Raw genomic sequence first — 14207 nt, forward strand, 5'->3', positions numbered from 1 at the left:
TGTATAGCAAGTTGAGAAGTCAAGTATAGTAAACAATTCAACAGAAGTGAGCAAAACCTATGTATCTTTTAGCTCCACAATACTTCAATGATATTGATACCCTTCATTTACAAGTACACTGAGACATGTTTGCATATTAATATCAGCACGCAACATTTTTTGTACTTCTAAATGAATGACATCAAGTTTTGACTTAACCACTAAGTAAACATTTTGTCACATCAAAGTACTATCAATGATTTACTTAGTGAAATGTACAGGGTTGTTAAATCAATAATTTAACTGACAGTCAAACTAAAAACTTATCAAACAGTCACTACTGGGAGTGGTAACAAAGACATTTGTTATTTGTACATGCTTTATTCCACCTAGCATATATATGCTACACTGTTAGTATTGTTACCAAGTAGCAACACTGTGCGTCACATGTCTAGGTGTGACCAGTGAATAACTTACACATATTACTATTATAGTCAGTAACAGATTGCCAATAACACAACACAGCATTTTCCACAGATTACTATATACAGTACTCAACATGTATGGGACTCCAAATATCATAAACATGTTTACACCAACAGGAGGTACTAGACTACTGTTGATGACTTTCAGAAAACTGTTATCATAAGCAACTCTATACACATCTCTAAGGAATAGAGACAGCTGGTTGTGAACTTCAAGGGTTTTAGTTTTATTATTGTACACAATGTCTATCACTATTCAAGACCTACACAAAGTTCATAGGTCTCTAGTTGAAACAGGGAGTTAGAAGCAACACATTGAAAAACCAATAAACTCCTTCACAATATATTCTAGGTTACCAATTAGTGTACTACCAATACAGTTTATTGTAAAACTGTGTTATGTATACATGTAAGCGTACACAAACCCACCTGTTCCCAGCCATATTAATAGGGACCATAATTATAAGAAGCAAACTCCTGCATACCAGGTGACATGTCCAAACTGGCACAAGCATGTTGTATATTGTCTTGTTTGGTTTTGTAAGTATGTTTGGTCTAATGTTGTGTATTTAAAGGTTGTTTTTGATGTTTATGTACTGTTTTGTAGCTACATATTTGTGAAAAATCTCAGTTAACTGCATATCTGTGGCAAATGTCACATAGTAATTTCTTTTAACTTGATATTCACTAGTGGTTACAAAAGAACCACCAGAGGGTTGTTTTAAGTTGAAGGATACTTTCCAAGGTAGATGTTTTGTATGCTATGGAAGAACGGCTTTTGCCAAATAGCTTGAGGATAAAATTAAAAATCAAAATAATTCTTGTAGAGAAGAGTGATAGTGGCATCATCACTGCAATGCTAATTCTTCAAAAGTCAACTATGCAAGCAGCATTTTTTGCCATGTCACTATAGTTCTTGGTAAAAGAACTATATCAAACACTCCCTCTCCTCTCTTCCTTACAGGAAAGCCTTTAACTATTTAAAGTGGGAGCGTAACATTCCTGGCAATACTACATATAAAGTTCGTATGCCCACTCAATATTAGTGCTTAATATCCTATCATATTTCATTGATTGTTTTACTCAACGATAAACTGCAGCCTGTAGACTAAAACAAGTCACATACATTTAAACCAAACAAGTAGAGTGAAATATTAACAGTCTTACATAATGCTTTTTATCGTTTTTAAACGACTTGCCAATTCATGGTAAGTTCATGCAATAACTAATACCTCAACTACAAGGGGCCTAGTGCTAAAACTAATAATTTTCATTGTACCATAAAGACTACTAATAATTTAGTACATCCTTTTTGAGAATATGATTGGTTGGCTGTCAGGTGAACCAGAAAAGTTATTTTTGCAAAATGGATAATCAATTATTACTAACTAGTTGTACCTGCACAAAATGCGTTTGATACTAAGACAACTGTTACAGGTGTATGTGCTATTGTGTGAATACACTTAGGATAATCACATCATTACATACCAACAAAGACATGATTTGGCATAGCTACAATTTTTTATGTGCACACATGATTTCTTCATGCCCAATGGTGTGTTGCACACTAACATATATAATGTCACGTGTTGGTGACCTGGCACTTCAACAAAGAGTGACTGATGTCATAGTTTTGATAATGTCAGTTGGCCTTGTTTCTTCTCTGCCTGAGCATCTGTGCAGTACTCATGAAGATGACATATCAAGATACAAGTGTGCCAGTTATAGGCTCTTTAAAGGGGCAATGTGCCGTGAATTGTTTACACAAGAAGTCATTCAAGTTTATGATGTAATCATACACAAATCACGTCATTGTTATGGATCACATGTGTCATTAAAGTGGCGACAATTGGCTTCGTTTCACACAATAAGATTGCTGTTACAACTTGCCTGGTTGTGATACATGAACACAAGTGGTTGTGTAGTGTCAACTACTCCCCGGATACTTGTATATTCTTTTTACAACCATAGAAGAAAATCTGTGGATAGTTGTTAAGATTGTTCCCCCATCCACTGATACACGTGATTTTATTGTACACAAAATAATCAAGTGTTTATACAATCTTGAATGGCTTCGTAACAAAACACAGTCACGATGTATTGCCCCTTTAAACACGTACACAGATATCTATATGCTTGAACATCTACAGTCCTCATGAAAGTGGCATATAAAGATGCATCCCAATTATAAAGTTATGGGCTCTTTAAAATGCCACATACACAAAAAGAGATTTTAGTTTAGAGTCGCAGAAAATTTCACAATTGGGATATCCTATATACTTCATTCAGATGATGGCGTTGACATAATGAAGTGTCTGAGTGTGACATGAGGCTTACCTGGGCAAGCTGTTTTGTGCATTACTCATAGGCATGATGGTTGGTGAATCACCACAATGAGAAATCCAACTTGTGTTTTTCACATACAGTGGTTTATATTGGCCATTTCACTAGATTTTGTTATCAGTGTGTGTTCTATTAGAGTAACTGAATCTGCTTCATCCTAGTCACACGTAGTACTGTTGTGGTAGCATAACAAAGTTTGTATATAATTATGTAATATATTCTCCAATTAATTGGTTATAGAAAGAAGCAAGGTTTTAGATAGTTGCTTTCAGAAGAAAGGTATCAGCATAGCCCAAGAGAATTTAATCCTCTACACAAAGAGTGGTTGCTCAATTAGAGGTTGCGGGCATGTTCTATTAGGGTAGATGTACGTTTTATTAGGGTAGTTAACCCTTAAAGCCACATGCAATTATTAATAAAAGTACACTGAAAATGCATAGGCTGATATTTTGGTAGTAATGTATGACTGTAAACATAGCACTGTAACTTCCGTACAGTAAACGCTAAAGCTACGCAATTTGTACCATTCTATCCATGATGTAACAAGGAATAAAACAGTACCTAGGGTTTTACCCTTTGGTGAAAGCATAAGGACAAAACTTGCCGTGAATACAAGCTGTCACGAAATGTGAAAACAACTCTATACATACCTTCAGAAAACAGTTGATAACTTCTTCACAGTGTGTCCTATGGAGTTCTGGAAAGGACCATTCGATTCTCCATTCAATGCCAAATCACACCATCTATATATATAAAGCCAAAAAGCCGTCTGTCCGTCTACAATTCCGATGGCGTCCAACAATTTTCTTGCCAGCTGATGCACGTATCAAAGCATTTTTAGTGCCAAACTAAGCGCTCATCATCTAAGAATTATCTCGCTTTTAAATGAAGATTCAAACCGCCGTCATTTGTCATTTACAGCGCAATTAGTGCAAGGGTGCAGACAAAAATTTGCTCGATTCTTTCTGTAAACCACAAGTAAACACCTATTCCATTCAACTTAAGCATGCCTTTTATAAACAACTTTTAAAGACTTTGTAACCACAAGTAACATTTAGTCCAAGTGGTTAGCCTGCGTAATAGGACAGGTACTACAAACCATCCACATTGTTCACACCTATGTGTTATAAGCACACACATTACTACATTAGTTTAGCTACTGCAATCTGCAGGTTCAGGGGTGCCTGCGTGCTTCCCATGATTTTGGCAAGATGTTGGTATTAAAATGTTACCACCATGCATGCTGCAGGGCATGAATGGCACTGATGTTTAATGCTTGGTTATCATCATAAAGTGATCCCTGCACGTAGGGCAGGTACCAATGCTAGTATATATATATATATATATATATATATATATATATATATATAGCTCACGTGAGTAAAACATTTTTATAAATGGCTACTGACGCAATTTGTGTGAAGTAACAGGAAATATAGTCACCGTTCTTCGTGGTGTCACAACAAGTGAGTGATTGTTGTTACAACAATTATTGATACTTGTCTAAGTAGCCAAATGAATAATCTTTCCATTGATATAAGGTTTTCAGTTAATATCATTAGACAAGCTCGTCTGTGCTGGTTGTTTAGAAGCCATTCTTTAAGCATGCGTTACTTATAATATTTGTGCATTTTACGTGCTTAAAAAAAACAGCCGATATATCATGCGACTTTAAAGGTTAAACAGAGTTAAAAGCAATAGAGCTTCTAGTCAGATAAGTGGAAGTTTCAGCTGTCCTTGTAGAGTTAATTAGGGGGTGAAAATGTATCTCCTGACATTGAAAACCGTAATGGCAACTCCATGATCTGGTCCACAATTTGTTGCCTGGTAAGATAGATGTGCATTCTATTAGAGTAATTGAACATAATCTTCTGTTCTTCATCACTCACAACGCTTCCTTGCTGGCAATACTTTGTTTTATAATAGTAAGTAGTGGAAGGTTAATTGACATACCCATTGCAGAACTCTCCCTTTTATACTAGTGGGTGTGACTGCCGGATGATATCATACACACCAGATCACATGATCAAATTCTCTGATGTGATTGGCTAAAGAGTGAAAAAGTGACTGATCCTATATTCGTCGTTATGCAATGCGTGGGTATCGGAATACCGTGAACCTATTATGTAAACTTAAAATGGCAATTTGTAAGAGAATTGTTCCCACACTACACTCAAGGTTAGCCTGTACACATAGGCACAAAAACCACCTTATAACACATCGATTTGGACGGGAGGTACATCTAGTGAGTTTGAAACCATCAGGGGGGAAAACCTAGGAGGAGTTTGTATTTGAAAAATTTGATGGCCTCGATTTTTGCTTTTCCTCAGTCTGGCAACTAACAAAGGCATACATGGATGGCTGTCAACATGCTATGAAGGTCCAGTGAATTTCAGACGGATTCGTAACTACTTCTATTGGCAATGGCAGTTTAAAGGGATATTTCCATAGTTTAGACAATTGCCATAAAACTTAGATAGAAAATTCACCTTCAGTCATAGAACACAATGATACCAATGCGATTGGAATCTGACCAAGAATGATGGACTATATAGTCGGTTAGTGTTCACCTGAGCCCTCCTTTCTTGTTAATAACTCTTGTTACATGGGCCAGCTGCCCAAACATTTAGTAGCGCTGTGAAGCCCTTTAAATGCCGGAACTGGTAATGCAAGAACAAGTGAGTTATAAGGCTTTAAAAATATCCCTTACATGTAGTATGGACGATTCGATTCATGCGCAAACATGCTTGTTCCAGTACAAAACCATTGGAAGGGAACACATCTTCACCTCTTTGATATTACTATATTTGGCGGGAACACATGTTCACCTCTTTTATATTACTATATTTGGAGGGAACACATGTTCACCTCTTTGATATTACTATATTTGGTGAGGGCTCAGGTGAACACGTACTGACTATAGTGCTTGAAAAATGTGTGCGTGGGCATTAGAGAATTTATTGATTTATTTATTTATAGGTGTCTATTAACTGAACAATCAACTATTCAAACAACAAAACGACTGTTTTATTAGAGTATTTTAGCAAAATATGTTGTATGTTCTATTAGAGTATTTGAACCCAACACAATATGTGACCGAAAACTGTCGATATCCGCACAATTTTCAAAATGGATTTTATTTGCTCTATGTTTTCTACAGGGACAGAGGAATGGACTAGCTAAGTTTCAGCTTCCTAAGTTAAGCAGCATTGGAAATACAGCACTAGACAGCCGGACAAGCAAATAAATTGATATGTACATCGAGAAAAGAATCTACAGGCGCTTACATGAACCATCACAACTTACTGATACAATGACGTACGGAATTGAATCTTCGCTCACTGTGTTCGCCATGAATTTGTGCATCCACCAAGGTATATAGTAGGTTCACAGTTGAGCTGAATCCTCAAAAACATTTAATAACTCACGATCTTGAAATTTGGCTTATTTGTAGTGCTGCTTGACCAGCTAAAAATATTTCAAAATCTTGTTGGTCAAATGTTTGACATAATATTTACAGCCAATCAAAATTTTTGCAATAAATTTCCTATGGGGAAGCCATATAAGTACAGTGTCCATTACAGCCCTTTCCCGAACTTGTAATGGAGTCAAACCGTACGTGTCTGTTGCTGACACCTTTGCTGTTACCAATAATCATCTGGTTGGCTGAAATGTTAACTCTGTTGAGAAAAAATCCACTTTCAATTTTTAGCTGTTTTTCAGGATTCAGCTCAACGTGAACATATAGTTTTTTCCCCAGGCATGCTTTTGTGTTCGAGAAGGAAGGCAAATTCACTGAAAAACGATCGTCGGTAAATTCTTTCATCACCGCAACGTAAACAAACGTCTGTAACTTTGAAATCCTTTCGTGTATGGAGATGAAACAAATATTTTTGTACTCCCTATGAACAGGCGAACACGATGATGCCCAGGATTTATCCATTGGAGGCTTAATTCGCCAACTAGTGAGGCGATAAAAACTTGCATAATTTTTTTTCTGGAGCTTGCATTTTTTACCCATAGTTTTTAAATGCATTTTATTATTACAAAAGTACTATTGTGCGTATATCGACGGTTTTCCAAAATTTGGTCACATATGAAGACACTTTCACCCCTTAAAAACGATGCCAAATGAAGTGGTGTTAGAAACATAGCCTTAGTGATAGACCTACCTTGTATATTAACACTGAAACTATTGTACATCACTAAAATATCACAAGAAAATAAGTTGCATGCCTTTTAAAAATGCTGTGGTTTAATAAAATTCAAGCAATAAATTCTGCATCTGATGATCCATAATATCAAGAGTTCATAACATATAAACTGAGGAGAGTATCCTACTCTCATATACCCCTGTAGAAGGGCATATCATGAAGTTAGGACATAACGACAAGATGTTGTGGTTTGTGGCATACAACCAGCCACAAAAGTGCAAGAATCGTTAGTACCATTCCACACTCGTGATGCTCAGGATAGCTGTATTCTCAAATGGCTAAGCAAGAAATGCCTACGAAGCGGTCTGAACTCATGAAGGAGTAATTGTAGTTTGGTGAGAAACATTTAGAGCTGGAGTTAATTTGGTTGCTAGCAACGTTGCTAGGCACGCATTCAATCAATATCATGTTCAGCTAATGACATCATTAATTATACAAAGAAAAACGGACAAACTCTACATCATAACTTCACGATAAGCCAGGGTATATGAGAGTAGGATACTCTCCTCAGTATATATATTATGAACTCTTGATAATATCATGTGATATTATTGCACAATCAAACATGCTAATAGTGCGCATGAATAAAACACTTACTGTCTCAGCGAAAACCTGTCTAGTTCACACAAGCATGCATTTTGAGAAAAATGAAATTCTTTAAAAAGTTGATGAAAAATGAAATTTAAAAAAATTGGTGAAATTACATGTGTTACAGAGAAAATTTTACACAAGTTTTAATCGAGTCATTACTTGGAGAAGGAAGACTCAAATCAATTAAACCTATACACCATCTTATTCGCTTACTCATGGGGAGTTGGAAAATCTTTGTTTAATTTCTGCAGTCCCAATGGTTTGCTTGTCAGGTGCGTTTGTTTACGATATGGTAGACGTAAACAAAATCATTGCTGTTTCTTCAATAAAATTGCCTTCATACGGCTATGTGCAAGAAACTGCAGGGCAAAAACTAAACCTTGGCCGATCTGCCAATCCATGGTAAACATTATAAGCCAAATCCCAACTCTATAGACTGGAAGTTATGGCTGCGAATGTAAGCACCTGTAGTTTATTTTTAGAATAGTTACTGTACAAATCAATTACCTTGATCTTCCTACTGTCTAACGCTGTAATTTCAAAACTACTCACCATAATCGACTGAAACTTTGGTGAACCATTCCTTGAACAATGCAGATAATGCTGAGAAAATAAAAAGAAATTTGGAAATTGTGCAAACTTGATGGGTTTTCATTGAGATGGTCACATATGTCCATGTTGAGATATGATGGTCGATTCCCCTCAAGCATGAGTCAAGTGCAAAGTTAATCAACAAGTGAGTTTTTCAAGGTTAAAGAATACGAGTGTTTGCTTAATAATGTGGTTTTTAATGTACAGAAGTAGAAAATAAGCTGTATCAAAATGGATAATACTTCAAACTTTTTCCAGGTCAAAATGAAATTTCAGTTTAACTGGAGGCCAGTACTCACTAGCAGATGTATCAAGGCTATAACCTTAAGACCACCTCCGAAACAGGTTGAAAAACAAACCTACCAGGTTAGTGGCACCGAAGCTTTGGTGTACAGTTGCGTTTAGTGTTAGATCTACTGCTCGTGCTGGTTCTTGTTTCCTCTCCCAGGAACCCATAGGGTCATTCCATGTCAAATCAGCCAGGAATTTAGGGTCACCTCTCAGATTTTGACGAAACTTGGTGTGATTGTAGTACTTGTGGTGCTTATCACTTGTGCAAATTTTTAGCTCCATACACCACATGGTTTCTGATTTACAACCACAAATATTTTGAATATTTCATGAAAAATTGGTTCATCTGTAGATACAAAATCAATCGTAACTTCACTTCACACTGTAAATATTTTTAAACACACTTTTCACTGATGGAAGACTGTTGATTGACCTTTCCAGTGATCCCTAAATTATGGGATATCTACTTAATTATGGTTTGAAAATACCTTATTGAAAACTTTAATCCTTTATATTTCAAAAAAACGCTGCTTGAAATTCTTCGAATTTTTTTTTATGAATAATAATCTATGTTTGATGAAATTTTTATGGTGGGACCACAATGAGCTCAAGAGATATAATGAATTATGTTGATGTATGCAGTGGATTTTGTAGTTTATTATTGCTGTATGGGAGTGTACAACCTCCAATAACCACTCACAACAAGGCCATGACAAGTTTGTCTTACACAGTGAAGGTGTCTAGGTACAGTGCAACCTGTATTAGTGACCACCTGTATTGAAAGACCACCTATCTGCAGTTTATATAATTGGATATTAATGTGCAGCACCAATAATAAAGTGTTCATATCACAGAAGCCACAGAAGTATCTTGGTCTATTTTTATATTATTGTATCACTCATAATCACTAGAGTGGGATTATAAACAGGCGTCCTGGTTATCAAGGTGTCCTGGTATCCTTTTTGAGGAGTTCTGTTGTATACGTACCTATGCAGCCACATACGCAACTTAAATAGGGCTAAGTCCACTACAGTGGGATTCAACTTAATAAAGGAGGTATTTCTAAAGACATATGTTATATGGACACATGGTGGTTAGATCTGTAATTTATAAAGTCCACCTGTCTAATAAGGACCATTTTGGATTTGCTAGAAAAGGTTGATGCTTTGGTACTATACACTACTATCCAATTAAAGAACTGCACCACATAGATGGTCTTTCAATACAGGTGGTTACTAATACAGGTTGCACTGTACCTAGACACCTTCACTCTGTAAGACAAACTTGTTATGGCCTTGTTGTAAGTGGTTATTGGAGGTGTACACTCCCATACAGCAATAATAGACTACAAAATTCCACTGCATAATTCATTAGATCTCTTGAGCCCATTGTGGTCCCACCACAAAAATTCATCAAACATAGATTATGACCCAATCATTATTCATAAAAAATTTTGAAGAATTTCAAGCAGCATTTTTTGAAATATAAAGGATTAAAGTTTTCAATAAAGTACTTTCAAACCATAATTAAGTAGATATCCCATAATTTAGGGATCAATGGAAAGGTCAATCAACAGTCTTCCATCAGTGAAAATTGTGTTTAAAAATATTTACACAGTGTGAAGTTATGATTGATTTTGTATCTACAGATGAACCAATTTTTCATGAAATATTCAAAATATTTGAGGTCATAAATCAGAAACTATGCAGTGTATGGGGCTAAAAATTTGCACGAGTGATAAGCACCAAAGGTACTACAAACACACTAAGTTTCGTCAAAATCTGAGAGGTAACCCTAAATTCCTGGTTGATTTGACATGGGAGTGACCCCATATTCTTTCAATCAATATCAGCCACAGCTTGGTTGATGTAAGAAGGGCCAATGTTATAGCATATTTTACAGTCAGAAGGAAAAACTGTAGAAATCTCCTAAAGTATTGTTGTGAGACTGGTTAAGCTAAAGCATAGTCTTAACTTAGTCTTTCTCAATTTAGCCATTGTTGGTAGGACAGACGTTCAATCTAAAGTTATATCCTATTGTATGAAAAGACAATGGAAGATGAATGAACAAAGTGTAGGGACTATCAGAACCTTTTATATATTGTACATACATGAAAAACATTGAGGATTAGCAGCACCCTCGCTAAGCTCATGTACCATATATTTTATATATTATACATACATGAAAAACATTGAGGATTAGCAGCACCCTCGCTAAGCTCATGTACTATATATAACCTTGGCCTTGGGCCTTTAGGTTTATAAATTCAGTACACTGCATATTTTAATCCTATATAGGAATTTAAAAATATACACCCTTTGTTCACTATTTTTTCTCTAGTAGATTTCTATATATAGTTGTACTATTACCTAAATAGTTAAATCATACCTTAACAACATCCAGTACTTTCTGAATCACCAGAGATTTTCCTGTCGCAGTGTTCCCATACACAAACACAGCAGGATACATGTGGTGATCAGACTACACATCAAAGGATAAGCAATTACAAAATGTACATGTGCCACATGTGACAGTGCTGCAAAGTTGCAAATACAAACACACTTTCTTACCGATTCAAACAATCTTGTAAGTGTATCTATTTGCTTTCTTCTGCATGGTATCTTTTTATAGAGTTCCTCCAATCCTACGTACAGTAAAAAAAATTGCTTACCATTAGACTAAACCAATAAAGCAATCACAGTTGTGTAGCTATGTATTTTAATAGAACAGCCACACATGTATATCGCAGCTACGCTATAACAAAAAATGTTAACAAACTGGTTCAATTAAAAGTGATAAAAAGTAGTGAAACAAGATACACAAATGATGGTACTACAACATAGCTATGCAGGAAAACCCTTTGGCAATGGTAACTGCCAATGTAGGGACTATCCCAAATAGTAGCCACCACCATTCATATATCCTATTTCACTACTTTTATGCCCTGGAACTCTACTTCATTTTAAAATTAATTACAAACACCAATATATCACCCAACCAATATAATTTGGTGGATCAAACATCATAGATATGCAACAACCATACATTTTATCATTATGATAAGCTCCAACAACTGAAAAAGTTGGTTGGTTGTCCTAAAATGGCATGATGAGCTGATCGTCAAATAAAACCATCCAGATAGAACATCACTCAGTAGCAAACAATGTGTATGGACAGCTCTATAGACTAGCTGTTAGAATTACTTGTAACCTTCCTGTTTGTACCTTGCAAGCAACTATCTGTATCAGCAGTTCATATCATTCTCATTTTATGCATTGCAATCTTTAGTTACGTAAGCATGAACAATAAAAACAAGTAAATCGTGATTCTATTAACCCTGCATAGTCGGGAGTATGGAAAACCCAGAACGCCAACAGTGTTATTTTTGCGATTGGAATCGTGTGCAAGCACTGGCATGCCAGATTATAAAGACTCCACAGTGGAATGAACAAAATTTGTATGCTAATATCCTCTACAACATTGCTATTATTCCTACTTGTAACAAATCTGCAGGGATTAACGTGAGAGTGATCGTTAATTGGAATACACATTAAATCATTCATCTGAAAACCATCTTTCTCAGCCAAAAACTTCATCTAAGCATTCCTAACTACACAATCGCTACAATCCCAAGACATAGTTTTGCTACACTTAACACAAGCTAGCTAGCCTAGTGGTGGTCAGCGACCAAATTTATTAGAGGTATTCTTCAGTACAAAAATGGATTTGAGCGACTTAGCACAGTAGTACTAGCTAGAAGTTGCATTATCTTTCAAATCACTTGGTTATTAGTTAAGGGTATGGAGTGTAGCTGAGATAGCTGGGTTGGTTTAGGATGAACGGTTACGTGCACTAATCCTAATTAACCCTTTATTACCGAAGTTTTTTTTTACAAAACCGCAAGTGTGAACTGTGTGCGATACGAGTGGACCCCACCCATTAATTAACCCATCAAGCTATATACCGTTTGATAGCCATCTCTCTCTTCTACCAACACAGCTAGAATACTTACAGATCACACACACACACAACTCACGCACTATGAAGCGAAGAAAGCGTATCTTCTCCGTATCGCCATGGCATTGAAAGATGGGCGCCTCCATCTTACTAATCAACGCGATGACATCACACTATTTATTTTTAGAATCCTTATCATGTGGGGAATGGAGTAATTCTAACTAAAGCCTCCTAGTAGCAGGGAGAAGGCGAACATGGAGTTTTAAACAGGTATTATTGTTTTGTATATGCTATTTTATATTGCCAAGTGCCATAACTCGCCCATGCTTCTTCCTATCGCCGAACGGAAACTTCATTAGAAGCGCCCGGTCCTTCTGAGCAGTTTGGTAGCAATTTCAGCTTAGGAAAAAGCGAGTTATGGCTCCGTTTATAAAGGGCACTTGTTATGGCAATATATTAGCCATTCGATAATAAAGGGTTAACGCTTGCTTTTCTGTTGATTTATCTTATACCCTGCAGATTTGCTACAAGTAAGGATTATATAAATGCTACAGAACATAGTAGAAGACAAATTTTGTTCATTCCTCTGTGTAGTATTTATAATCTTGCTTGCATATGACTCCAATTGCAAAAATAACGCTGTTCCGACTGATCCAGGTTATTCTAGCATTCCGGGTTTTCCATACTCCCCTGCATAGTCCCAGACTACAGTCGAGTTATTCATTAACAAAAATGAAGAGAAGGGATGGTTCTTTTAAAGTTGCAAGGTACAACATGAACTTCTGGGTTCATCAATGCAACAAACAATGGAACCAAAATTTCATATAAATTTTTAACTTGCCAAACTTCAATAAGTGCCTATAAAGTGGATCTACAGTGTATGAATTCACAGTTTTCATTACAATTTAATTCATCAAAGCTATGAAAATATGGAATTGTCAACCTTTCCTTCCATTAAAGTTTCCTATAGTACAGCATTCCACAGCGACAAATATACAGTGACCAGTTGACAGAACTTTACACCGAAGTACAAACACTACTGCACACAAACAAGATGATGACTAAACACTTACCAATCTTCTTGTGGCTGTCAGAGATTGCCTCGAATGAAGGTTCTTTGTTAGTAGAAGCTACAACCTCAGAAGAAGGAATTCTAGTGCACGCTGTGAAATCATCAGATAATACTTGTGGACTTTTAAACAATTGCTTCCTCGGAATTTTTGACTTTTGCTTCTTTTGCACTGTCTTTTGTAACAAACCCTTATCACATTTACTAATTACAACTTTAACTGTAGCTTTCTCTGCTGTGATCTTTTTTCTTTGAACTGGTGAAAGAACTGGTGGTGAAAGGACTGGTGTCTTTTTCTTAGGAGTAGCTTCATCACTGCCACTATCTAAACTTTCTGTGTCCGATTCAAACAAATCCTGTAAAGCTTCTTCTGATTTCTTGAAGCCCTTCTGACTACTGGTAGCTTCTTTTTCAGCCCTCACTTGGACTAAAGCTTCGCTCTTGTTGGGTCCGTTGCTTAGTGTCCCTTTAGCGCGGGAAGTGATTTTCCTTGGCCCAACAGGAGGAAGAGTATTTCTTTGCTTCGAGGTTATTTCTAGCAAATTAAAAACTGTTTCTTTTCGAGGTCGCTTCCTTGTTACTATCATGCTGTCTTCGTTGTTCGTATATAGCCGTCAACAGCTGACCGGGCATTAATTTGAAACTTTTGTATTGTTGCGGCGCTTCATAAATGAATCTGTATGCGCT

The 14207-nt window shown here is 36.3% G+C and overlaps 1 protein-coding gene across 4 annotated transcripts in view; it reads right to left on the bottom strand.

Moving 5' to 3' along the window:
* Positions 1 to 14197, bottom strand: part of LOC136267276 (origin recognition complex subunit 5-like) — a 102249-nt gene extending 88052 nt beyond the window's left edge. For all 4 annotated transcript variants that reach the window (XM_066062365.1, XM_066062364.1, XM_066062366.1 and 1 more), the window contains exons 1-3: positions 13525 to 14197; positions 11065 to 11138; positions 10883 to 10975 (exon numbers count right to left, since the gene is read on the bottom strand). In XM_066062365.1, coding sequence (XP_065918437.1) covers positions 10883 to 10975; positions 11065 to 11138; positions 13525 to 14107 — 750 coding nt within the window. In that variant the 5' untranslated portion in view covers positions 14108 to 14197. The remainder of the gene's footprint in view (positions 1 to 10882; positions 10976 to 11064; positions 11139 to 13524) is intronic.
* Positions 14198 to 14207: the final 10 nt, after the last annotated feature.

This window comes from Dysidea avara, chromosome 9 (genome assembly GCF_963678975.1).
Source record: "Dysidea avara chromosome 9, odDysAvar1.4, whole genome shotgun sequence".
NCBI classification, from domain to species: Eukaryota; Metazoa; Porifera; class Demospongiae; order Dictyoceratida; family Dysideidae; genus Dysidea; species Dysidea avara.